The sequence below is a fragment of the Sapajus apella genome, unplaced genomic scaffold (genome assembly GCF_009761245.1).
Source record: "Sapajus apella isolate SASKATOON/1434 unplaced genomic scaffold, GSC_monkey_1.0 scaffold26, whole genome shotgun sequence".
In the NCBI taxonomy this organism is placed as follows: domain Eukaryota; kingdom Metazoa; phylum Chordata; class Mammalia; order Primates; family Cebidae; genus Sapajus; species Sapajus apella.
Window position 1 is genome coordinate 5,143,849 of NW_022436966.1, and position 26,522 is coordinate 5,170,370.

The 26,522-nt window shown below is 42.4% G+C and overlaps 1 protein-coding gene and 1 long non-coding RNA gene across 2 annotated transcripts in view; both read right to left on the reverse strand.

Moving 5' to 3' along the window:
• Positions 1–12,518: 12,518 nt before the first annotated feature.
• The window catches only part of PLEK (pleckstrin), a 32,511-nt gene continuing 18,507 nt past the window's right edge, over positions 12,519–26,522 (reverse strand). The window contains exons 5-9 of the mRNA XM_032291909.1: positions 23,235–23,419; positions 21,419–21,523; positions 16,679–16,762; positions 15,741–15,810; positions 12,519–14,290 (exon numbers count right to left, since the gene is read on the reverse strand). Of these exons, the coding sequence (XP_032147800.1) occupies positions 14,154–14,290; positions 15,741–15,810; positions 16,679–16,762; positions 21,419–21,523; positions 23,235–23,419 (581 nt within the window). The 3' untranslated portion in view covers positions 12,519–14,153. The remainder of the gene's footprint in view (positions 14,291–15,740; positions 15,811–16,678; positions 16,763–21,418; positions 21,524–23,234; positions 23,420–26,522) is intronic.
• Positions 22,058–22,782, reverse strand: LOC116560506. Its single transcript, XR_004272993.1, has 2 exons — positions 22,496–22,782; positions 22,058–22,448 (listed from the first exon to the last, which is right to left on the reverse strand). It is a non-coding gene; the product is annotated as an uncharacterized LOC116560506 (long non-coding RNA).

A 26,522-nucleotide genomic window follows, 5' to 3' on the forward strand; every position in this document is an offset into this window, starting at 1 on the left:
TTTTTCAGAGTCAGAAGATTGCAAAAATGAGTTTATACTAAATTCCTTAAGCAGCAAAATAAAAGTTAGATGCTGCCATCCCTAGTATCTTCAAATGTGCATTGTTTCCCTAATAAAACACTGTTCACTTAAGAATTAAAGAAGAACTCCCTATGACTGTCCTCAAAGAAAATATGAACAAGTTCAAATCTCCTCAAGTGAATTTACACCTGCTGTGGCAATCCCAGCACCTTACAACTTTGCAGGAAAAGGGGAAGGAGGCACAACGGAAAGCATGTGCTATTTATCCAACTGCATCACTCACTAACAGGAAACACATGGCCAAACTAAGGCAGTAAGTCTTCTGGCCTTACGATGGCCTAGGTAACCCAAAGACAAGACAAGCAGAAAGTTATTTCCCTTGTTTGTCCAGACATTGATGATTAAGGAAAACCCACACAACGATATTAGATTTGCCAATCTCCTGAATTACTACTCAACCAGAGTCCAATGAAGAGGATGTGGAAAATTCTAAAAAGATTCTGACATTTCCAGTTGTTGGGCATTGAGATGAGGGGTCTAAAGAAGAAAAGTAGACATTAATGAAGATTTCAGAGGCTAGGATGATGAATGAGTTCACTTCTGCTGCCTTTCTCCTCCCTGCTAAGTCAACTGGGTATGCATGATGCAATAACAAGCAACCTCAAGCCCCAGTGCTTTAAAATAACAAAAACTTATTCTTGCTCCATTATGCTTCCACTGTCTGTTGTCTGTGATATCCACTCCATGCTTTTGACAGCCTCAGTTTAGGAACCAGGCAGACTGAAAAAGGAACAACTGTCAGGAACCACATTGTCCACTAAAAACATAATGTAAGCCACAAACGTGAGCCACCTGTGTGAGTCTGAATTTCTCATAGCCATATTTTTTTTTTATTTTTTTATTGCATTTTAGGTTTTGGGGTACATGTGAAGAACATGCAAGATTGTTGCATAGGTACACACATGGCAGTGTGATTTGCTGTCTTCCTCCCCATCACCTATATCTGGCATTTCTCCCCATGCTATCTCTCCCCAACTCCCCCCCCCCGCTGTCCCTCCCCTATTTCCCCCCGACAGACCCCAGTGTGTAGTGTTCCCCTCCCTGTGTCCATGTGTTCTCATTGCTCACAGCCATGTTTTAAAGAGTAAAAACAAGCACATAAAATTAATTTCAATAATATTTTTAATTTAACCTACTAGATTCAAAATAGTATCTTTTCAGCAAGTAATAACATACAAAAAGTATTGACATTTTACATGCATTTTTTGTACTAAGTCTTTTAAATCCAATATTTTTTTTTCACTTATGGCACATCTCAATTTGCACTAGCCACTTTCAAGTGCCCGGTGGCTACATATGGTTACACAGTGGCTATAGGGTGGGTCTGTATGTTTATAGAGAAAAGAGAGCTCCAGAGGATCTTATACCACAATGAAATGCTCAACACCAAACTGATTGTACTTTTTAAAACCAAAGGCTGGGAAGTACAGCCCTACCGTGTCCCTGGAAGACAGAGAGCTTGGGAATATGCAGTGAGCAAAACTTCAAGACGGCCACATTTGTCTTTGTGAATAACGTCTCCCCATAACAACAGCTACTATAACAATTATGTTGAATAAGCCAGGGTCCTAGGAGGACATCAATATAAGACTTTAATTTTTTTCCTCCCATAACCCATTCAAATCAGTTCTTTCCCCACCCCAGCATGGACTCTCAGGCAGCTTCTATCATATTTCCTGTCTCTCTTAGAGAATAAAAAGACTTCCTGCCACTTAAAGTCACAAAACCATCTCGACTCAGTAATTAAAGTATAATATTCCATCCAATACTCTGAATCTCATTTAGGGTTAAGGAGTCTGCCTTTGTCAAGTTGAGACTGCAAATCTGGAGAAGCCTGTAGTGGGCAGGGTGGCTAATGAGGTGAGGTCCTCTCTACTTCCCTGTCCTGTGCCTGTCCCTGCTTCCTTCAGCTTTTCTAGAAATGAGGTAGGATGGGGGCAAATGGGAGCCAAGGGCAGGAAAGGTCATACTTTCTTGGTGTCAGCCTAACCTAGTATTGGTCTCCTGTCAGGTTGTGGATGTTCAAAGCTACCTTTCAGAGGAGGGTTTAGAAACATCCCTTCCACCCCCACCCCACCTCCACCCTTACCCCAGAAGCATTCAAATGCACTTCCCATGACGCAGGCCACCTGTGTTCCTGTGGCTGGCTGCCTACGTTTTCCCCTTCAGCCTCTGAGGATAGGGTGGTCATCCCCTTTGTTGAGATTATACGCCTGCTGTTCAAGCAGTCCTCTTCTGCAGCATTTTCACAAGCCCCACAGGGCCTTATCCTGCTTGTCTGCGATGGGAAGCCCTCACTTGGGCATCCTTTGCCCTGGCAAGACAAGAGCACAGACAGATTCCAGTGCAGTCATCTCCTCGGCCACCAGGGCACCAGTCAGCCACAGCCTCTGGCTTTTAGGTTGTTTCCAGGCATGATCAGCCACCAGCCTCTGGGCTACACAGATTATAGTTGACACAGGTCAAGGTCAGAGTCATTTTGAAGCACCTCACAGTCTGCTTGGGGTAAAGGGAAGCACCCTCCCACCACTCCCATAGAGGGGAAAGAAAAATTCCATTGCATTGCAACTGTTTTCCCCAAAGAAACTATTTCTCTAATTTTCAAGTAGCCTCTCACGGTTCTTCAGTCTTTTTAGATCTTCCAGATGGGAGAAGAGCTAAGAGTTGCAGAACTGGCTTTTGGCCATCCCTTTGCAAGTCCCACATTGCTTTGATGTGGGAGTACTTGCCACCTACTATTTGGTTCTGGTTCTTTTGAGAGCTTCAGCTGAATAGAGACAAAAAGAATCTCATTTTAACATCTTGTTAAACTACCATGTATTGGACATCCACATTAGTGTCATTTTATTTACATTATCTTATTTAATCCTCACATGAACAGTGCAAGCTAGGTATCAATATCCTCATATCACAGACGCATATGCAGGGTTCAGAGAGGTTAGATAGGAACTGATGAAGCAGGCCTGGTATTTAACCTGTGTACAGATTATGAGATATTAAACCCTTCTGTAGAAGTGGTAGAAAAATCCAGAATCATTTAAAATTATTCAACTCCGGCAGATGATCATCTGTTAGTGTCTTCTACAGGCTCCCTGTCTGAACACAAAGCAAATAGTGCTTCTGTCTTGGGGTTAGCTCTCCACTTCTGGGCTCACCACCTCTGTGTCACTCTGGCCATGTTTGGGAAGCTGCTTGGCTTTATGGGTTTGCACACATCAGAAACTCTATTTCCTCTGAGCTGCCTTTCATGCTGCTCCCCTCACCAGAGATGATGGATGGCACTTTAAATCCTGCTGACTTCTCCTGGGCCAGCGCCTGAAGAGTGCCAAGAGCAGCATGCATTTTCCCATTCTAGGCCATAAGAGGGAATTTCTCCATTTATGAGAAACTTTCAACTAAACAAAACCCACTGATCAGAACTCCAAAATAACAGAAATTTTCTTCTACATTTCATTTTTAAAAGAAAAAAGGCAAGTTACAACAAAGGAGATCAATGTGAGAGATTTGAGAGTGGGGGGTGTTTAGGAAAACAACTTCCTGGTGATGTTCTGACTCTGCTCAGATGCGCCTCACTCCCTTCCACATTCCCCCATTTCCTCCTCATTCCCTGCACAAGTGAAATTTGAATATGCCAGAATGCTTTGGGGATATAAATTTCAGGCTGAGATTTCTCACTCTTTGAGTATTAATCAGGCACTCTCCTAATATTAAGTCTTTAGCTTGACAACCTTCTAAAAGCTGTAAGGCCAGCCTCCTGCCATCATAAGAACTGGAGGGAAGCTTCCTGAAATTCCCTCTGCTGACCGGGGACCTTGCTGCGCTCAGATGCCGCTCCCCTCAACAGAAATGAGGGATGGTGCTTTAAATCATACTGACTTCTCCTGGGCCAGCCCTTAAAGAGTCCTGAGAGCAGGAAAACTCAGCCAAGAATGTCATGGGTAGCTATTCACACTACAGGGTGCTGTGTCTGCCAAACCCCAGATTCACAGCCTTCTATGTGCAAAGCATGGCTTTATTGGGATAAAACTGACAAACAGTAAACTGCATGTATTTAAATTGTACAATTTGGCAAGTTTTGATATAGGTATCTACCTGTAAAAACCATTACCACAGTCAAGATATATGGACAAATCTATTCCTCTCAAAAATTTTCTTTTCCCTTTTTAATTACTTCCACCAATTATTCCTCTTTTCCCTCCCCTCGTCCTCATGAAAGCAACAGGAGACAGACAAATTCCTAGGTAAACAGGGACAGTTCCCCAGTGAAACACAACCTTCAAGCCAAAGACTGCCTGAAACCTGAAAAACCAAGCTGCCTGTTCCAAATAGAGTCCATGACCAGAGTGAGAACTCCCATCCCCATCTTACCCTGTATCTCTTGATTGGTTGCTTCTGGATGATGCTTTTAACCAATCAAATGGTGCTTTTCCACCCATGGACCAACCAGCATGGATTCTCCCATTCTAAGGCCTTAAAAACCCCAAACTCAGCCACACAGGCAGCTACCCACTCAGGATCGAGCTTTCCTTATGTTGCTCAATAAAATTCTTCTTAGGGCCAGGCGCGGTGGCTCATGCCTGTAATCCCAGCACTTTGGGAGGCCGAGGCGGGTGGATCACGAGGTCAACAGATCAAGACCATCCTGGTCAACATGGTGAAACCCCGTCTCTACTAAAACTACAAAAAATTAGCTGGGCATGGTGGCGCGTGCCTGTAATCCCAGCTACTCAGGAGGCTGAGGCAGGAGAATTGCCTGAACCCAGGAGGCGGAGGTTGCGGTGAGCTGAGATTGCGCCATTGCACTCCAGCCTGGGTAACAAGAGCGAAACTCTGTCTCAAAAAAAAAAAAAAAAAAAAAATTCTTCTTTGCTTTCTCACTCTCCAGTGTCCATGTACCTCATTCCTCTTGGTTGTGGGACAAGAACCCAGAACCTGCTGAATGGCAGGAGTGAAAAGAGCTACTGGTGCTGCACCCTCCCATTAACCTAACTGCAGGCAGCAGGAACAAATGGGCTCTAACCCTCCTGTTCACCAAGCTGCAGGTGTAGGAATGAATGAGCTGTAACCCTCCTTTCTGCCCACTGAGCTGCAGGCAGCGGGAATAAAAGGGTTTGTAACAAACACCCCTGCTCACCAGACTATAGGAGAAAGAGAGCTATGACATGCTCCCAGTTGCCAAGCTAGGGGAGTGAAGATCTGCAACATCTCTTAGGGGTTCAGACCTTGGGAATCCTCCAGTAAGAGCTGTAGCACCCCTTGGGGCTCTGTGATTGCTGGCATCTCCGTGTTCAGGCATTGCCACATGCCCCTTGTCTAGATACTGATGCCCAAGGCAGAAGCCACTTGTGGCACACCCTATTCAGCCATGGACTGAGTGTGGAGCCATAGTGGGCACAGGATCCCAGCCAGGGCAGGAGCTGAGCCCAGCCTGCTGGGTTGAGCAGGCAGAGCGAGCCAAGAGGGCCCCAAGCAAGGCCTGGGCAGAGGCAAAAGCAGCCACAGAGATTTCTGGTTGGCAAAGCAGCACCAGAGGAATTCTGTAACACCCAGACAACCACTGATTTGTTTTCTGTCATTATAGACTCGTTTGCATTTTCTAGAAATTTTTATCAAAGTAAAGACACACAGCATGTACTCTTTTTTATCTGGCCTTTTTTACTCAGCATACTTATTTTGCAATTCATCCATGTTGCACACAGCAATAGTTCATTTCTTTTTATTGCTGAGAAGCATACCATTGCATGAATATACAGAATTTATCTGTTAACCTTTTGCTTGACATTTAGATTGTTTCAATTATAAAGAAAGCTGCAATGAACATTAATGTATACAATGTATACGTTTTGTATGGACATAGGCTTTCATTTATCTTGGATATGTATCTAGGAGTAGAGTGAATCGTGTGTGTTTAGCTTTTTAAGAAACTGTCAAGCTGTTCTCCAAAGTGGTTGTACCATTTTATTTTCCCACCAGCACCATATGAGAGTTTCAATTCTTTCACACTCTTGTCAACACTTGGAGTTGTCAGTCCTTATAATTTTGGACATCCTAATAAGTACACAGTAGTATCTCATTATAGTTTTAATTTGCATTTCCCTGAAGACTAATGGCAATGAGCATATTTTCATGTGTTTATTTGCCATTCACAAATATTTGGTAAAGCATCCCTCCTTTTTATTATTTTCATATTATTGACAAAACATGACTTTTGATCATACATCAGTCTTTTTCTCTTGGGTATATATCTATGAGTAGAGTGAATGGTGTGTGTTTGGCTTTTAAAGAAACTGTCAAGCTGTTCTTCAAAGTGCTTATCATCAGTAGACTTAGGCTTAAAAAGTTTTAAGTACATACCCACATGTTCAAGTATGTATATATAAATAGACACACACATGCTAATCAGGAAAATGTTTTGTGACATGATATTAGAGAATAAAATCCCCAGAAGCCTCAAAACCAGTATCAGCAGGGCAGAGCTACTTGTGTAGCTGTATCTGACCATAGGGGTTTTCCTTTAAATGAAGAAAAGCCTAGAACCCAACATCATGGCTGGCTGTGGCCTAAGAGGAAATGTTGCTGCAGCTGATAGGACTTGAGTGGTGGGCACAATAAGCAAGGGGTTCCTATGGCAACAAGATAGCTAGCCAAAAATTGATATGAACCAAATAGACCCATGACAGAACCAAGAGCTTACGTGCATAGATTCAGAAGCCAGGTGGACCTGGATTTGAATCTCTTTCCACTACTGGCCTAGGGCTTTTGAGCAAGCTTATCAACCTCATTTTCTTCATTTGTAAAATGGGAATGAAGCTGCCTCACCTTGAAGCTACACTTGGTTGTTGTACAAATAAGTGAGAAATTTGTGTGGTGTATAGCAAAGACCCTGGCACTCATAGTGAACACTAACTAAACTCTAGATGATATAATGAAGGGGAATTTTAAAACGAGAATGAAGAGCATGAACTCTGGGACCAGCCAGAATGGACTAGAACACTGACTCTATCTATTCCTAGCTGTGTGACCTGGGACAAGTATCTTCACCTCTCTGTGCCACAATAACATCATCTGTAAAATGGGAATAATATGGTAAAACCTGAGGTTGTTATGAAAGTTAACTGAGGTAGTGTAAATTACATAGGATGGCGGTAGCAGACAGGATGGATTTGCTATTACAGCTGCAGTGATCTTCCTCAGATCACATCATACACAGGCATACCTTGGAGATAGTACAGGTTCAGTTCCAAACACTGAAATATCACAATAAAGGGAGTCACACAATTTTTTGGTTTCCCAGTGCATATAAAAGTTATGTTTACCCTACACTATAGTCTATGAGATATGTAATAGCGTTATATCTAGGAAAACAATGTACATATCTTCATTTAAAAATACTTTATCGCTAAAAAATACAAACAATCATTTGAACCTTCAGTGAGTCATAATTTTTTTGCTGGTGGAGAGTCTTACCTCGATGTTGAGGGCCTTGGTCTGGATTAGGCTTTAGCTTAAGGGAATATCGTGACTGGTTTGATTTCCTTTTTTGAGACCGGGTCTCCCTCTGTCACCCAGGCTGGAGTGCAGAGGCACAATCTTGGCTCACTGCAGCTTCGACCTCCCAGGCTGAAGCAATCCTTCCACCTCAGCCTTCCAAGTAGCCGGGACCACAGACTCGTGCCACCATGCCCAGCTAATTTTTTTGTATTTTTGGTAGAGACAGGGTTTTGCCTTGTTTTCCAGGCTGGTCTCAAACTCCTTAGCTCAGGCCATAAGCCCACCTTGGCCTCCCAAAATGCTGGGATTACACGCATGAGCCACTGCGCCCGGCCTGATTTTCTATCCAGACCACTAAAACTTTCTCCATATCAGCAAAAAGTCTGCTTCACTTTCTTATCATTAATGTGTAAACTGGAACTACACTTTTAATTTTCCCAGAGCTTCTCCTCTGAATTCACAACTTGGCTAACTATCTGGCACGAGAATCCTAGCTTTCATCCTGTCTCGGCTGACAGCACACCTTCCTCACTAAGAGTAATCACCTCTAGCATTTGATTTTAGGTGACAGATGTGTGACTCTTCTGTTCACTGGAACACTTAGAGGCCATCGTAGGGTTATTAATTGTCCTTATTTCAATATTTGAAATTCTGTTTCAGAGAACAGTGAGGTCCGAGGAAAGGGAGAGAGATAGGGAAACAGCCAGTCAGTGGAACAGTCACTGTTTATTCATTAAGATTGCACAGTTAAATGAGCATGGTTCCTAGTGTCCCAAAACAATAACAGTAATAACTTCAAAGATTACCGGTCACAGATGACTGTAACAGACATAACAAGCATGAAAACGTTTAAAATATTGCAAGAATTACCCAAATGTACCACAGAGACATGAAGTGAGCACATGCTGTGGGAAAAATGGCGCAGATAGACTTACTCCATGCAGGATTGCCAGAAACTTTTAATTGGCAAAAAATGCAGTCTCTGAGGAGTGCAATAAAGGAACATGCAGTAAAACACGGGATACCGGTATAAGGAGCCTCCTCACAATGACAGTAATTACTTCATTCCAATAGCTGTTGACAGTGCACCACTATGCACAAGCACCGAACTAAGCATTAGAAAGGACTGAAGAAATGGTGAAGCACGAACACTTTTCTGACCCCAAAAAACACACAAACCCTAAAACAGACAACATGTTATGTGACTGTTTGTAAATGCCTGGTGCAAATAGATACTAGAGAAATTCCGCAGCAGTGGGTCTATCATGGAAGTGGGGAAAAGTACAGTGAATAACAGGGAGGGCTAAGCCTTCAAGAAAAAAGAAGAATGAAAGAAACAGAGAGCTGGAGCAGAGAATGTTCTAGGCCATGGGGTTGCATAGGCAAGACAAGGTTGCAAAAGCTGATAATCCTCCAAGGACCATCGAGAGGCCCGTATGTCTGGAGTGAAAGCAGAGCAGAGGGGAAATCCTTCTGGAAAGGGAAGTCAGTTTGTGAAGGGCCTTAAATGCTAGGCTGTTGCATCAGTGTCTGAACTGTAAGCAGTGGAGAGTCAAGCAATTTATTGGTAATTTTTAGCTTTAATTTTGGTAAAAATTACCAATGTGTTTTGTGTGTGTGAGTGTGTGTGTGTGTTTTTTTAAGCAGCAGTGCAAGCATATAGACCCAACCACATGCATGGGAAATCAGAATCCCTAAAGTTGGGCCTCAGGCATATGTTCCATAAAAAAATTCCCCCAGCAATTGTGACATAAACCAAAAGTTGCAAGCCACTGCTAGAGTGTAGATTGCCACTAGTGCCTTCTACAGCAGAGGGGTCAGAGGAAAGGAAACGAGAACTTGCTGAGTGACTTACAAGTGACTTACAGGTATTATTTCACTTAGTCCTAACAACAACACTATCAGAAGAATATTATTTTTATTTTAGAGACAAAGAAGCTGATACTAAAAAGATGTCACAAATACAGTGAAACCAGGGATTCAATCTGAGGTTCCAGGCTCCAAGACCACTGCCTTTCCCACTCTGTCACTTGGCCTCCCATAAACAGCCCAGTGCATTTTCCCCTTGAAACTTACTGAAGCTCAAATTAAGTTGCAAATGTGGTGTTAAAAAACTCTCCTCTCCTCGCATCCTCTTTTCTCTCCCTCAGTGACAGCTAAATTTTACCTTCCCTTTACCCTGAAACTGAACCAAAACCACTGAGGGCTATAATTTCACACTAAGTTTATTTTTTTAAAGCAGCTAAATAAACTTCCTCATAACTTTGTTTCTCTTTCTTCTACCCCTTCCTCTATGACATTTCCCAATACACCCTGCAGTTCTGAAATTCCTTATTCAGAACGGAATGTACAATGAAATCTGAAATATTAAGGAATTACTTTGGTGATTTTCTTTTTACTCTAAGGCTGATGAGAACTGTGTATCAGGCTTTACACAACATCCAAAAGAAATGATGTTGACACGCTGTTTAGCTTGCTACGAACAAGCACAAAGAGACTGGGGTTTTGTTTGTCTGTTTGTTTTTTAGTGATAGGGTCTACCTATGTTGCACAAGCTGGAGTGCAGTGTCTATTCATAGGCACAATGGTTGCGTACTACAGCCTTGAACTTCTGGTCTCAAGGGATCCATCTATCTCAGCCTCTCAAATAGCTGACAAGCATATACCACCTCATCTGGCTCACTGCTGCTATTTTAACCCAAGCAAGTTCCTCATTCTGCTTTTCTAAACCATTCTTTGTGGGTAGAATTTTATCCACTGTATGTGTGTATGTTTCTGTGTGTATCTACAAGAGACATTTAATATCTCTCCTTAACTCAGTACTGTATTTTTAACCATGTGTAAGATTCTCACCTTACATTCCTACTTCTATTTTCCCCAAAGGATATTAAATTTTTCAGATTGAATTCTTTATTTTTCTGACTGTGGGAAGTAGAAAAGTTCCACTTCAAAGTTTTCTGTCTTATTAAAGAATAATAATAAATGTTAGAAATAGTAGTCTCTTTTAAAGGCTTTCTTCAAAGCCTTCTTGCTTTTTACTAGTGACTCTTTGTTAAGCCTTATCCTATGTAGCTGTTAGATATAAAGGAATAAGTACATTCCATGTCCTTGTGCTTTAAACAAGATATTTGTGTTAGACATGCTCACAGGCATGTAGCACATTCTGTGTTCTTGTACTTTAACCAAGATATCTGTGCTAGATGTGCTCACAGACCTGTCCCAGCTCACAGCCTATGCCCCTTCCTTATTTGGACTTCCTTTTTGTTCTTCATTGCTTTTATCTGTTTAGAAAAGTTTTAAGTTGTTAGCCAATCAGGTTTTAGTTTAGATTCTGAGTTCTGGCTCCAACCAACGGAGATCAGACACAGCAGTAAGGACAACCCAAAAGGATAAAGGATATGTATGTCTGCTTTTCCTTTTTTCATTGTACTCTTGTAATCAAGATCTTGTAAATTAAAAATCAGTGATACAGACAGTCCATATATTTTGGCAAGATGACTAACAGGAGCACCCTTTCTGCAGAAAGTAAAATTGCCTTGCTGAGAGTTTCTTTGTCTCAGTGCTGATTTTTCTTTGTGGCACCAAGCACCTGTTCCAAAGGTGACTTATTATCAGTCACATTATACAAAAGACATTTTCCTCTCTTACACATACTTTATTAATTGCTCCACAGTTGATTATAATTTTCTTCCTTCTTTAAACTGGAATCCTGAGTAAATGCTAACACCCTTTCTTTTCTTTCTTTTTTTTTTTTTTTTTTTGAGATGGTGTCTCACTCTGTTACCCAGGTTAGAGTGCAATGGCACAATCTCAGTTTATCACAACTTCTGACTCCCAGGTTCAAGCCTCATCCACCTGAGTAGCTGGGATTAGAGGCACTCAACACTATACCCAGCTAATATTGCATTTTTAGTAGAGAAAGGATTTAACCATGTTGGTCAGGCTGGTCTCGAACTCCTGACCTTGTGATCCTTCCACCTCGGCCTCCCAAAGTTTTGGGATTATAGGCATGAGCCGATATGGCCAGCCTCTAACCACTCTGTCTTCTCAGCTTTAAGTGTTCTTCAAATGCAATTGGCAATTTGTGTATGCCTTCCTCCAAATCACTGAGGGTAAAGTCTGTCACTCTGAGATTCAGACCCATGTGGATTATCCTAGTACTATGTCTGAGAGGGTCTAAGCTTGATTTCTTAGCCAAAGAGGTTCAGACATAAACATCTATACCTATCCTTTAAATATCCACCTTGACAAGTAACACTTTCATTCTACCAGGAAGAGTCAATTGTCCATGTTAGGAAGCCTTGATGATGCTCTGAATACTCATCAGGCCACTGTGTACAAACATGCAAACCGTAATGCAAGCCCCAGGGAACAACAGTTACCTAGACTACAATGTGAATATTGCCCTCTGGACTTCTGCAGTGCACATTCTGCTCAACCACACCTGGCAGCCCTTCAGTAGGAATCTTCTTTTCCCCTAATGTTAATAGTTTTTATCTCTTTAGTGGATTCTTTTTCTTGCCTAACCACTGTAATCAAGAACTTGTAAATTAAAAATCAGCGATACAGACTGTCCATATATTTTCCTATTTCTTAAGCCTACTTTCTTAAGAAAGTAAAGATAAGCTTTTCCTGTATTTTTATTATCCCTTAGAACAGATTTTATTAAAAAAAATAAAGCTATTGAGATGATGAAAAAAGAAAGGTAGTGTTATCCTCAGAAAATAAAAGTGAGCTGTAAGAAAGGAGACTTATTTCTTTGGTTTGTTTTGTTTTAGTAGAGACGGGGTTTCATCATGTTGGCCAGGCTGATCTTGAACTCCTGACCTCAAGTGATCCACCCGCCTCAGCCTCTGAAAGTGCTGGGATTACAGGCATGAGCCACCGTGCCCAGTCAGAAGGGAGAGTTATCAGTGGGAAGCAAAACAGAGTCATCACACCAAAAATGCATTAAACACAGTCATATATTTATTTCAAAACATTAAGTTGACTTCTTTTTAATAAATATTTTAACACTGAGTGTAGCAAAACTTGTGCATATTCTATAAAGACAATTTATTAAAAAATCAGAGAAAAAGTTCTTTACCTCTAGGCTACTGATAAAAAAAAATCTGGGAGTAGGAACAGCCTCAGGGATGTTACAGGGGAATTGAAGGAGGGCAAGAGAGGAGTTGATAAAATCAGGAAAAGTGTTCTACTCTCCTTTCCTTCCTGGGGCCTTAAAATTAAAACTCTGGAATGGAAAAATATGTTTTCACATACATATCTGGTTCAAGGGGTGCTGTCTTTCTCAATTTTGGAAAAGAATCATTAGTTAGTGGTCAGGGTGAAAAATTGCAAGCAAGTTCCCAATTTCAGTGTAGGTTAGCTCACTTTGGTTACTCATAGGGTCATGATACCCTGAGAACTCAAGCAGGAGCTGCTACTGCTTGTGCTGAAAGCTCAGGCACAAACACAATATCAGTAAGTGGAGAACTGAAGGTGCTGCTCCATGTTAACAGCTCCTCTCAGAAGTTTTGTGTGGCTCTGAGTCCTTTCAGTGCAGTTGTGATATTAGCCTCTCCCAGCAAGCGGAAGGGCCGGTAGTTTAGCACCTCCACTTCCTGCAGCTGTGGCGAGACACACTCACCAGACAGTTGCCCAGGACACTCACCCATTGGGGGGGGAACCCATCTGGCCACTTTTTTTTTCTGTAAATCTCAAATGAAACAGAATCTCACAGATGTGGAGGTCCCCTCCTAATTGTAATAAATGTTAGAGAAATGCTCCAGAAAGGAACAAAAGGAGACCCTCTCAGATCAGTCTCAAACCAGAGTGGACTAGGGCTCCTCTGGGTGGCTTCAGGGCACAGAAAGGACCCTCAGCTACTCCTGGCCTCCCCGGGTCTCTTTCCCAGAAGATACAACTTCCCAGGCTGTGAAAAGTAACAGAAGGCAAAACCCTCAAAGCCACCACTGCTCTAGGGACACTTTTGAGTAGGATGAGGAAGACAGAGAGAGCTCTCCTTCATTTGGTTACAGGATCTGAAGGCCAAGAGCAAGTAGAAGATGGCTAAAGAGAACAAAAGGGGTTTCTTGCTGGTACTATATTACGGATCAGCAACAGTTTCAAACAGTGTCAAAGGGAAGTGCTGGCTCAGGTTCTGGTACATTTGAAGACAACTGAAGGCCAAGACTTAGCTAAGGAAGGACACCAGCAGAACAACTAGATACACTTTCACTTCTGCAAGTGTTAGAATCACAGGGAAGTTTTTTTTTTTTTTTTTAAGCTAGGGGGAACCTCCAGAATCTCCTAGTTGAATTTCTTCATTTTCCACAAGTGGCCCTGAGGCCTAGGAGAGGGTGAGCAGCCTGCTGAGGCTGCACAGCTTGTTCTACCTGCATGGGGGCTACAGAGAGGGACAGAGGGGCTACCGGGGAACCTTGTACACCATGCGGCAAGTTACATTCAGAATCCCCTGCAGACAAAAACTTCCCAACCCTGGGCCCTTTCCTGTTGATTTGTCACAGAAATGGACAGGTCCTGGGCTGAGCTTGTCCATGGGCTTCCCTCAGGAGGGGATGAGGAGTGCAGGTGTGTCTTTACTTCCCAGTTCGGGAGGCCACCTGAATGGCTTTGATCCACTCTGTACGCTCCTTGGGGGTGGCCGCTTGCAAGAAATAGTGCACTTCATCAGCTGTGATGATCTCAAAAAGGTTCTCTTCCTCACTCTTCCTGCCTGGGGAAAAAGAAGGGAAATGGCAGCACTCACAGGAAAGACCACTTGGTCTACCCTCCTGTGCAAGCCATGAAATCTCTTTCATTAGTGTTCCAAGGAAATTATGTGGCTTGCAAACATACAAACAATGTATGATTACAGAATAATTCACTGCATAATTCTACATATAGTATTGATATAGTAGCTACATAGTACAGTTGTGTGTATATATATATATTTTTAAAAAATAGGTAAAACACTCGAGGAGAAACATTTTCTTTCACAGTTTACAGGCAAACTAAATTTCTCACCTTTGTATAGCAACAGTGTTTAATGAATAACCTCTAATAGTTTCTAATGGGTACCATTCCTCTGCTCATAATCAAAACCAAGGGTTGCTCTTGATATGTATCTATCTACCTGTCTTTCTATCAATTTAGATTTATGTTTATAATATATGTGTATATGTATATGTTTAAATACATACACAAAGCCAGACCTACCACCAGTACCACAAGTATAGTCTGAACTGTTTTTTATCCAGGGCTAAGTCAGAGCTCTGCTGAAGACTAAAAGGCAATAACCTGGCCAACACCGTGACAAGACTTAAAACATCGCAAACCAAATAAAGAATGAACCATGCGTCCTGCCCTAAAACCAAACTAGGTGGTGGGGGTGGAGGTGGGCAAATTCAGGCATAGTAAAACTCTAGGCACTTGCAGTTCATATGTTTTCCTGTCAGCCTTGATTATACTACAAACCAAACATGGCAGGACAAAACCAGGGTTTGGGATGTCAAAACCACATCTCCCCAGTGATGCCATTTGTCCTCAGCACCTGAGAAGTTGAACTACACCCACGTGGTTATTCCATGTACTAAATCACAGCCTTGTGGTCTGGGGTCCTCTAGTGCAACCCCGTCATTGCTCTTCTTCTAAGCCATTGTGAAGTGGCATTTTCCCAGCATTGCTCATGGACTTGCTCAAGGCATCCACAAAAGCCATCCAACTCCCCAAGGCCTGGAAAGCCTGGAGAACAGTTGGGGGACAAAAAATAACTCTTGGTTTCTCCAAGGTTTTCAGACAGTAAATTCATTTCTGCTTTTTTTTTTTTTTTTTTTTTGAGATATTGTTCTGTCACTCAGGCTGGAGTGCAGCGGCACAATCTTGGCTCACTGCAACCTGCCAAATTCAAGCAATCCACAGGCACGTGGCACCAAGCCAAGTTAATTTTTGTATTTTTAGTAGAGACGGGGTTTCACCATGTTGGCCAGGCTACTCTCGAACTCCTGACCACAAGTGATCTGCCCACATTGGCCTCTCAACATGCTGGGATTACAGACGTGAGCCACCATGCCTGACCTATTCCTGCTTATCCTGATTAATTGATTGATTAATGTTGACCCAGTAGGTCCGGGTATGGGAAGGGAGTCTGAGCACACACACCTCTCTCACACAGAAATTCATCTTACCATCTGAGTTGCTCTCTACTGAAGTCACCACACAGCCTCTCAAGTGAATTGCTCCCAGGGGATCTTCTCCCTAAAGAAGAAAGGAGTTGTTCATTATATTTCCAAAGTACAGCGTATACATAGACCTCATCCTGTTGGTGAAAAAACCAGACTCACTCTTGCATAGATCAGGGTCCCCAAAATAAGTAAGAGCAGAAGGAGATTAAAGAAAACTCTTTCCAGATCTAGGGTTCTTCCAGATCCTCCACACCCAGCTTCAGTGGGGCCAGGAGGCTGGATGAGAAAATGCAAGTCAATCTGGACTTGAGTCTGAAGAAAAGCGGCAAGGGAGGTGGAGAGGCTCAGGTCACCATATCCCACTAGAGAAGAGCTACATGTTTCCAGAGCTCTTTGGTACCATGCACCTGATGCAGCAATATAACCATCAAGGGAGAGTCAAAGAGCCCAGTGCTGCAAGCAGAGGCTGAGCACCCAACCCAGAGTTGTCTTCACACTTTAAGGGAGGTTCATTTTATGGTGGAAAAAGCTCTCTTTGACAATTAACAGCCCAAATTGCTGGACTTAAACAATGCCCTCATCCAAGTTGACCTAGATGGGGAATTATTACCTTTATGCATATTAAGCCATGGACTGATTGAATTTCCCTGAAAATATCAGATTGGGGAAAACAAAAAAAATTGTGCTGAGTTGACCAAATAAATTATAATATAGTGAGATTTTGTTCCATCCCTAAGCTTATGCTGACCTCAGAGGCCCAAGATCTCAGAGCTTTGAATTGAAAGGGGATAGAAAAAGGTAGAGGAGAATGGGAAAAAAAAGAAGTGGGCCAGTAAAGAGAAAAAGGGGATATCAACAGAGCAGAGAAGAGGAACGGGAAGCCCAGATTATAAATGCAGCGTTTATTTATTTGAACGGATTTATCAACCACAGGATCTCACCCCAGCAGGGTCATAGTAGTGCAGGTAGGCAGGGTCTTCTCTCAGGATGAACTTCCTCACTTTCCAGTTTTTCCTCCTATGCCCCTGTATCCAGGGTCACCATTAAAAGAAAGGAACGATGAGTTTCCAGCATCACTCAGTACATACAATACCTACAGAATAAGTCTTTGCTGAATTGAGAAAAGAAAGAAAAATTGAAATACTAACTCCAGGATAACAATATCCCAGCCTAGGTCTTTGTCGGGGAGATAGCACTAAAGCCAATCAATAATTTGGATGTTATTAGATGAAACAGGTGGATTAAATTATTTCTAATTATTTTCTTCCAGCTTTAGTGTGATATAAGGCAGTACTAAGTAGGATGTACTATGCTAGGTAATGTAGGGGGAATATGGAGGCTTAAGATGCCCTGATCTTTAAAGATTTTATGACCTATGTTGAAATATAAAGTAGCAAATGCCTAAGTCAAATAATTGGTTTAAATAACGGATTTCAAAGGCATTAAATGAGGAATATGTAATTGTTGGCTTTGGATATCAAAGAAAGCCTCATAATGACCTGCACTTATCCATACAGGACACAGGATTTAGATGGGCAAGACAAAGGTGGGTGGGAGGACAATTGACAACACAAGAGCAGAAGTGGGAATGCAAGAGACATAGTCAGGTGTTGACGAATAAGACCAGTCTGGTTAGAATGTAGGGTTTGTGAAGAGTGGCAGAGGCAAGGTGGGAAAGTGGACAGGGATTTAATAGAAATAAAAGGCAGGATTTGTTGTTGATGGCTTTTGAGTAGGAAGTGAAAGGATTACAATTACATTTTAAGAAGATTACTATGGTGACAAAGTGCAGGATGGACCAGCCAGCTAGATTAAAGGAAAGCCAGGGAAAAGATGATAAGTAAAAAGGAATTTATTCGGGAAGGATTACAACAATCCAGGTATAAAATTATTAGAAACTAAATCTTAGATAGCAGTAGTGGGAATGAAATTGTGTGTTGCTGTAACAGACATGAGGGAGAAGGAAGAAGAGGAAGGAGGAGAAGGAGGAGGAGGAGGTGACAGAGAAGGAGGAGGAGGAGGAAAGGAAGAAAGAAAGAGGAAGGAAGAAGAAGAAAGAAGGTGATGACTTGGTCTTTCCCAATAGAATTAAACACTGACATTGTCTAGACTTTTTTGGTCTAGACATTGTCTAGTTTTAAGGGTGGGATTTGTGTCTTGCTTGTCTTTGCTTCCCAGCACCACAGTGCCTGGCACATAGCAGCTGCTTCATATCTGTACTTGCCATGAGCTACCAAGTTATTTCCATTAATGTAGCAGATTTTAAAATGTCATGGTAAACCTGACTCTATGATTTCCCACGGGGAATTCAAATGACTTAACTCCAGAAGCCAAAAATAATATTAGATTAAAAGATATGTAGTTTCTATCTTGCCAATAAAAGAAACATTATTTGTAATTTCTAAAGCACCACATATTGGCAAGCATGTATACAAATTTTCCAACATTTTTCATTGTACTTGTGCTGAAAGTAATAAAACATGTGTGGTTTTAGCAAACAGTGCCTCCTTCATAAATCCAGAGGAATTTCAAGAAAGCTTTCAGAAATGGGCCTAAGGTTTTTGGCTAAACATTTGGTGAAGAAACTCATTTCCAAAGAACTTTCTACTTCCTGAAGGATGGAGCTGGAACCCCTGTAGAATCATATGGAAGGACAGAAAATATTTCTACCTGCTGTATCATATCCAAAATGGCTTTTGCAAAGCATAGACTTCCAAAAGTGTACATTCCTGCTCTTCGCCTTAACTGATGTTGCCCTTCAAAATAACAACACTCAAGTTGCCCCCCCTCACCATTTCCTCTTCACTGACAGGACCACATCTCATGCTGTCTTATGTAATTGCTGGACAGTCACCAACTTATTATGAGTCAATGGAAGAGGAAGGTAACAAGAGGATGTGAAATCAACCAATGCTGCTCAACCATCACATTCCCGTTAAGCTCTCCATGACATCACAATGTGGCATGTTGACGCATTGAATGTTAGTAGATACATGTCTGGTCATCTCTCACTTAATGAGTATTTTCTAAGGAATATTAAGAAATACATGCATGCCTCAGGTTTCCAAGAATTGTTGCTGAACTGTCAAAGCCATCTACTTATATTTGACTTAATTAGCTCCACAAGCGTTCATTGCCTATTACAGATCAAGAAGGATGCTGAACTCTGCAGCAGATACAAGAGAAACATTTATAACACAATGTCCCTCTCCCTCAGGAAATCTACATGTGGTTGAGAATTAAACAAGCAAATACTTTATTCATCGCCATAACAGAAAGAATTACATAAAAAGGGATCATATTGAATATAATCCAAGATCATTCATCCTAAAACTTGCTGCCAAGTAGGATTATTTCTCCTGGGATGAGAAAAGTGGAAATAATAGGGTAGGGGTGATGGCCTCCAATTGGCCACAGCTACTTCTCATCTGTGAGGTGTGGAGCACAAGTGTCCTTCTTCATTATAATAAGCCCTCTATGAGGTTAATCCTGGCTATCTCCCAGCAGCGGACACAAGGGAGGTTTACTTTTAGAACTTTAAGAAAAAGTTTTTAAAATTCTTAAAATTCCCTTGGGTGATTTTGATGTAAACCACAGTTACTAACCCCTAAAGTAAGAGATTAGAAACATTAAGGGGAAGTGTCAATTCAAATTAAAGGGGTTTTTGCTCCCCACCCCCTGAAAAAATAAAAGTTCAGAGGAAAGAATATTATAAAAGAACAAAATTCCTGAATGCACATAGATTTCTGTTTTCTTCACATAAAAAGGAAGCTTCTAAGAAAGTCTATTTAACTGTATATTGATAATAGAATAAATTAGCTCTTAAGAAAAAGGCTGGCTCAGTGGTTCTCAGCCTTGGCTGCATGTCAGAATCACTTGGGAACTGTAAAAAATCCAGAGACTCTGTTTAATTGGCCTGGCGTGCAGTTTTAACAGTTCCCTGGGAGATTCAAATGTGCACCAACTGAGCTAGCTAAGGCTAAATTGTACCTATCAAGGCCAGAAAAGGAAAACACATAAGTAGGTTCAATCCTTGTCCCTATTGTATTCAAAATACACCCAGGCACCCATTACCACACACAATTTTTGGCCATCCCAGGTCTCCTACTGGGCTGCTTCACTGAGACATGACTCCAGTCCAGTCCCAACTTTACCCTTTGTTAACCTTCATCCTTGGCTTTCCAAGAGCTCCATTCTAGACTAGGGCTTGTCCAATCAACTAATTCAAGAAACAGCTGATAAACAGAATTATGGAAAAAACCAACAAAATAAGAAAATTCCCTCCCAAGTTACTCTTCTTGTCTTAACCGCCACATTCCAGCACCTGCGACTGAAGAGCCAGGATCATAGGAATGTTTGGCAGAACCAACAAGAAAGCAGCAGCGGGCAAACTCTGTCCATGAGCAAATGCCCGAGCCTCACCTGGATAAGGCTGGCCATGCCCTAAGCCTTTCCTTTAATCTAACCAGCTGGTCACCCTATATAAAAAGATATTATAATAGTCCATGAATTCTTTATAAATCCTTGCCATATATTTCTTAGGACAGTGTTCTCTTAAAACCTGATGTGAAGGTAAGTTTTCCATTCTAATGTCCCACTTCCCCCCCGTGAAACTCAAGATCCATACCTATACCTACTCTCAGCTAGCACAGCACAAAGTCCCTCTTTGTAAATGTAAATATAGGCTCTTCTCTGGTTCTTCCTTCCTTGCCCATTCCATTAATCACTAAGACGTATACTCAGGGTCCTAACATGAAGTAAGTCAAATCCCCCAGTCCCATGGAGCCTAGAGACAGTACATGAAAATCTCCTGATGGCAACCGATTCTCTCCATTATATACCGAGCAGACAATTCACAGTGCAGCCAGGAAGGCAAGACATTGGCCCTGTAAAGCAGCCTTGGCCTCTGTGACGCCTTGTGCTAGTATCAACTAGCTTCCCCCTGAACGTTCTCATGTCTTCCTGCGACTTCCTCCACCAAGTGCTGACCCTGGCTTCCTCAGTCATCTCGGCCCCTGTCCATCTCTCACCTGTTGGCATCATATGACTTGGCACCTGGTAACTGACTAGAGCTCTTCAGCACTCCCCAGCCCTTGCCTCCAAGACTGATGGTGGCCTGTACCTGTAGACACCTGGACATCCCCCCAGGACTCTGTCTATGCTCTCAGTCTGCATTTGACTTTCACCTGCTGTTCCTGTGAACTGGCCTCCACATGCCCGGGTTTTGGTCTTGCCATGCCCTACCCACAGACTGGAATGACACTTCTTTGTGCTCAGTGGTATACTATGTTCCTCTTCTGGGTATGGCCTGTTCCTGTTTACCTGGTTACTTTGAAAGGAGGAGGGACAGGTAAAATGGAAGTCGTTTTACCATGAGACATCTTTTTCTTTTGGATAGCATCTCTTAGACAATTTATCTCCTCTGGCCATATTTTTCTTGAAACATCTCTTTTTTTTCCTGTGCTATTGATAAAAGAGGCATTTTCCTACTTCTAGGGGCATCTTCTGCCTTGTCTGACTCAATCTTCCTGACCTAAAGCCACTTTGATATCTACATAGCTATTCATCTATCTTCCACTTTGTGGGTTTCATTTTCTGCTTATTAACAAACCAAATGTCATTAGATAACTTAGAAATAAAAAAAGGGATAAGGCAAGATGGAAGCAGTAGTGGCCACTTACCTGCTTCAGCAAACATCCCTGCTTGATAATGACCCCTCTGAATTCTTCTTTCAGAATCACGTCATCATCACTGGAATTCTCTTCACAGAAGAACCCACTGTCTGGCTGTTGGGAAATCAAACAGCAAGCTGACGTCACCAGTCTTAGGCACTTTGCACCTTGTGCCATCTCCATCTCCCCCTCCCTTCCAGCCACTAGGGCAGCCTCCTCCTTTTCCTTCCATTTCTGTGTACATCCCAATCTGAACTTCAAAGGGCACCCTTGGTGAGCGAGTTTCTCTTCCTCCTTTTACTTTCTTCAGGACTGTTCCTTTCTTGTCTCCACTCATGTGTGCTCTTGTCCGTATCCTTTTATTCTGGAGGGTCTCCCAGGCTGTGTTCTAACTTCAGCTTCATCTTCCTAACCAGGCACATGTGTGCCTTCAAAGCCTTCCTTCTCTTGGGATGTCATGGTCACATCCTTGAAAGCAGGGCTACTATCACCAGCTCAACATCTGCCAATGAGCCCCCTCTTGGAGAAAACTGAGAGCACGTGTCCAGCCTCTTCCCCTGAGGTTATGAGGTAATTGGGACTTGCTCAGCAAAAGTGGATGATGAATCAAACCAAGGAAGAGAAGCCATGTGATTGGTATTTTTAGACTCCTGCACTGAAATGGCTATAAGCAACCAGATCAAAGGACTGAAGAAGAAGAAAAAAAAAAAAACAGACTGTGGAACTTCCCCCCAAATGAAATGAAACTCTCTAGGGTGTTCACTTCGTGTTTATAAGAAGAATGCTTCTCTTAAGTAACTTCCTAACTTCCGTGCTCTGATCCAAAATAGAAACAAAACTACCAAAATCCCCCAAGAAATCCACCATTCCTGGATTTCTCACATGGCCTAAGAATAGGTTCGCATTGTGTAACATAGTGTTTCCCAATCCTAGGTAAGCATACCAAGGGAGTTACACAAGATGACTGCAGGAAGTGACATCGATGGACACATTGTATATTGAAAGTCACGTATTTTAATGTACATTTGGAACAATGCACCTTATATTGAAAGTCACGTATTTTAATGTACATTTGGAACAATGCACCTAACACATCACACCTGTGATTTATGGATTCCCCTCTGGAAAGGGAGCTCCAGGAGGGTGGGATTTTTGCCTGTTCCTCCAGCATGCTTGTCTAGGTGGCTGTATCTCCTGTCTAAGAGAGTGCTTGACATAGACTAGGGCCTAAGACATTTTTACAAATGAATTATTGCTTAGAATAAGATAGTTGGGGAGCCAAGGCAGGTGGATCACTTGAGGTCAGAGGCTCAAGACCAGCCTGACCAACATGGTGAAACACGATCTCTACTAAAAATACAAAAATTAGGTGGGCATGGTGGCGAATCGCTCGAACCCGGGAGGTGGAGGTTGCAGTGAGCCGAGATGGCACCACTGCACTCCAGCTTGGATAACAGAGCAAGACTCTGTCTAAAAAAATAAAAATAAAATAAAGAAAACAATACATTTTTTAAAGTCCATGTAAAAATTTTTTTCAAGTAAACAGTAGTATCCTTTTATAATAACGAATTTATTTGGACAGGGCAAGCGTTGTGGAGAGGGCAGCTGTTGAGCTGGGAAACGCTGGTATAACAGAAGTCCTAAATGGGCCTGGAAGCTTCAGGTATTCCCTTGTTCTTCCCAGCTGACATCCCTACCCGCTACCTAACAGCCCCTGTAGGGCTGGGGCCTTTATTTTGCATATGTGTCTATGAACTGAAATCAACCTAGAATCTGCTCAGGGCAGCCTTTCTTACAGGAGGAAGAGATGGGTAGCTTTTCTTACAAAGTAGTAGAAGGCATCAGGGTTGTCCAGGAAAGGGTGTTCAGCGGTTCCATCCACTGCACTCTTGGACATATCTCCAGCAGGCTGCAGATACCCCTCATTGAGCAGTGATGAAGCAATCATAAGGCCTTCCTGGCGATTCCTAACAGACTGGTTGGATACCAGCCAATCAATGACGCAGTTACCTAGATGGGATCAGCACAGGGAAGGTTAGCTCTCCCTACTAAAGAACAAGCCCTGACAATCACCCCTGAACTGACTCCAGAGCACCCACAGGTCTAACTTGTCTTGTCTCCCCTGTTATATCAAACAAAATCAATGGGATAGAAACCCAGTTAAAAAAAAAAACAAAACAAAACAAAAAAAAACTATGCAAAGGGCTTTTAAGACCAACCACATGCTGCTTAAGAAGCAACACATGGCCAGGTGTGGTTGCACACCTCTTGTCCCAGCTACTCTGGAAGCCGAGGCAGGAGGATCACTTGAGCCCAGGAGTTCAAGACCAGCCTGAGCAACATAGCAAGATTCCATCTCAAAAAATAATAACTTTAAATATTAAAAAATAAAGTCGTTTTTTTAAAAAAAAAAAAAGAAAAAAAGCAACACGTGCATCAAAGAAATGGGTTTTACTAACCCATTCACTTATCCCATTAATGAACAAACATTTACTGAGCACCTACTAGATGCTGGGTGCTCTACCGGGTGTTGGAGAAATTCCCTCAGGGACTGTAAAAGGGCATGATGGGTGTAATAAGTAAACCTTGTAACAAGTGTTCTGCTATATAAGTCAATTTCAAGACTACTGGGTCAAATCTGAAGGTGTGAAAGAGGTGGAGGAGGTGAGGGAAGGGGGCTGTGCGTGCACCATCAGGAAAAGATTCATAGAGGAAGTGACACTGGGCAGAGGCTTAACACATGAGTAGGTGTTTGCCAAGCATGTGAGGCAGGATGCAGAGGAACCAGCACAGACTGAGGGGGCAGCACTGTGAACAGATGCACGCAGGCAAAAAGCAGCCCTATGGGGCTGGGAAGGAGTGGTGGAAAGAAGGCAAAAGGAAACAAGAGGAGGAGGAAGGTGAAGGGTGGGTGGGGAGAGCTTTGATGGCACAGTAAGAAATTTGGCAATGGGAAATCATTGCAAGTTTTTAAACAGGAAGTAACGTGATAAATATATGTCCTAAATTAAAATTTGATGACATCACCTGCACTGATTATCATGCCTTTGCAGAGTCTAGCAGGGACCTTGAGAAGTCATTTAAGCATGCTTCCACCTCAAGAGATGATTGCAAAGAGAAGAAAATGAAATTGACCCCTACATTGGATTATTAGCAGGTTACAAGGAAGTTTTGTATTAAAAACAACATGCTTGTTCTTACAAGAAAAAAATAATAAATGTTTGAGGTGATGGATACCCTAATTACCATGATTTGATCATTGCACAACGTATATATATATATCAGAACATTAACTGTGTCCCATAACTATGTACCATTATGTGTCAATTTAAAAAAATAATAAAAATAAAAAGCAGTGTGTTCCTTACATATGTAGCCAACAAGGGAGTTGACACAACAGCCTGCCTGTCCTGTGTTATTCAGGCAAAAGCAGTAGGGATGCCACCCTCAAAACAGGAGTGACAGAAATTGAGTAGCAAGCCTTCCGTGAATTTCATATATGAAAGGCTTGTGCTCACGTTTCTTTCTCCACACGGATAAACTAATTGACACTGCATTTCTTCTTTTCGTCCTCATAGCAACCTTTTCAAAGAGGTAGGGCAGTAACTGTAGTCCTCATTTTAAGAATGAAAAAATTAAGGCTAAGGGAATTTGAGTGACCTTAAGCCAAAGTTACAACTACTCTGGGCTGTCACTTTTAAGTGTTCTAACCCTTGCATCTATGCTCACTCAGTGAGGCATACTGAAGCTTGAAAGACAAGTTTGGTCTAATTTCCCAGTCATCGGACTTTTAAGGTCCTCCATCATGTGTCAGCACTGCTGGGTCCCAGTCTCTGCTGCAGCCTTCATCTCCCAGCTGAGGCCATCTGACTCCTCCATGAAGTCTCCACCATAGAAATCTCTAGAATCCACCGTGACCTTCAGCAGGAAGGATTTAAGAGGTACTAGCCCACCTGTAATCTTTGGGATTACAGGACACGCTGAGAGGCCAAGGCGGGCAGATCACGGGAGTTCAAGAGTTTGAGACCAGCCTGGCCAACATGGTGAAACCCCATCTCTACTAAAACTACAAAAATTAGCCAGGGGTGCTGGCACATGTCTGTAATCCCAGCTACTCAGGAGGCTGAGGCACAGGAATCGCTTGAACCCGGGTGGCGGAGGTTGCAGTGAGCCGAGATTGCACCACTGCACTCCAGCATGAGGCACAAAAGCGAAGCTCCATCTCAAAAAAATAAAAGGAAGAAGTACCACCCCAATACTCTGGGACTCAGTAACACATTACACAGAAATCAGTCTGACCTGGATCTTGTGCCCAAGTCTACCTGGAAACCCCCTCCTCTTCCCTTTGCCCGAGGCTGTTGTAGTGACCTCAGTCCTGCTAGAGTTAGGTTGTCAGTTTCTCATAACACTGCCCACAGCCTAGTGTTTTGATCCCAAATCTCACGCTTGCTTTGTCTGATACTCATGGGCGGCTGCCTTGACTCTCTGAGGCTCATTCCCACAGGGGACTACCTCATCGCCATTGATCATAGCCTTTTTCCCTTAGCCTTGCCTATCCTGACCTAGATCGATTTTATGGATTATCTGTTGACAGCACAATGTCTTAAATTCCACATCTGTTGTATTATCTCAGCGTTTTCTTCCTTTGTTCTCTCTTGTTACCATAAGAAAGCCATGGTGTGCATCTGACAAACTAAGCACTAAATTGTACATCCCATTTTGTTCCTCCTGAGGAACCATCCGCCCTACCAGGCTGGCCAGTTTCTTTTTCTAGATGCATATTCTGTGCACGTCTGCCCCATAACTTTGTCCTCACCACCTCTGCCCATCCTCTGTCCTGCCGCCTCATCAAAAATTTTCCCCATAAATACTTAATGAAATTCTACCCATCTTTCAGGGTCAAATCTAGGTACCACCTCCTATTCACCCCATCAACCCTGAGCTCTTTCTCTTTTCTGGACCCCTGGAATTGGTTGTACAGACATGTGACCCCTTAAAACACAGTAATCACTTGAGCTTGCACCATACGTGTGCCAGGCCCTGTTCTACACACATAATGGCAAGCCTGTGAAGTAGGTGCACTGTGATTATCCCCACTTTATAGACAGAGCAA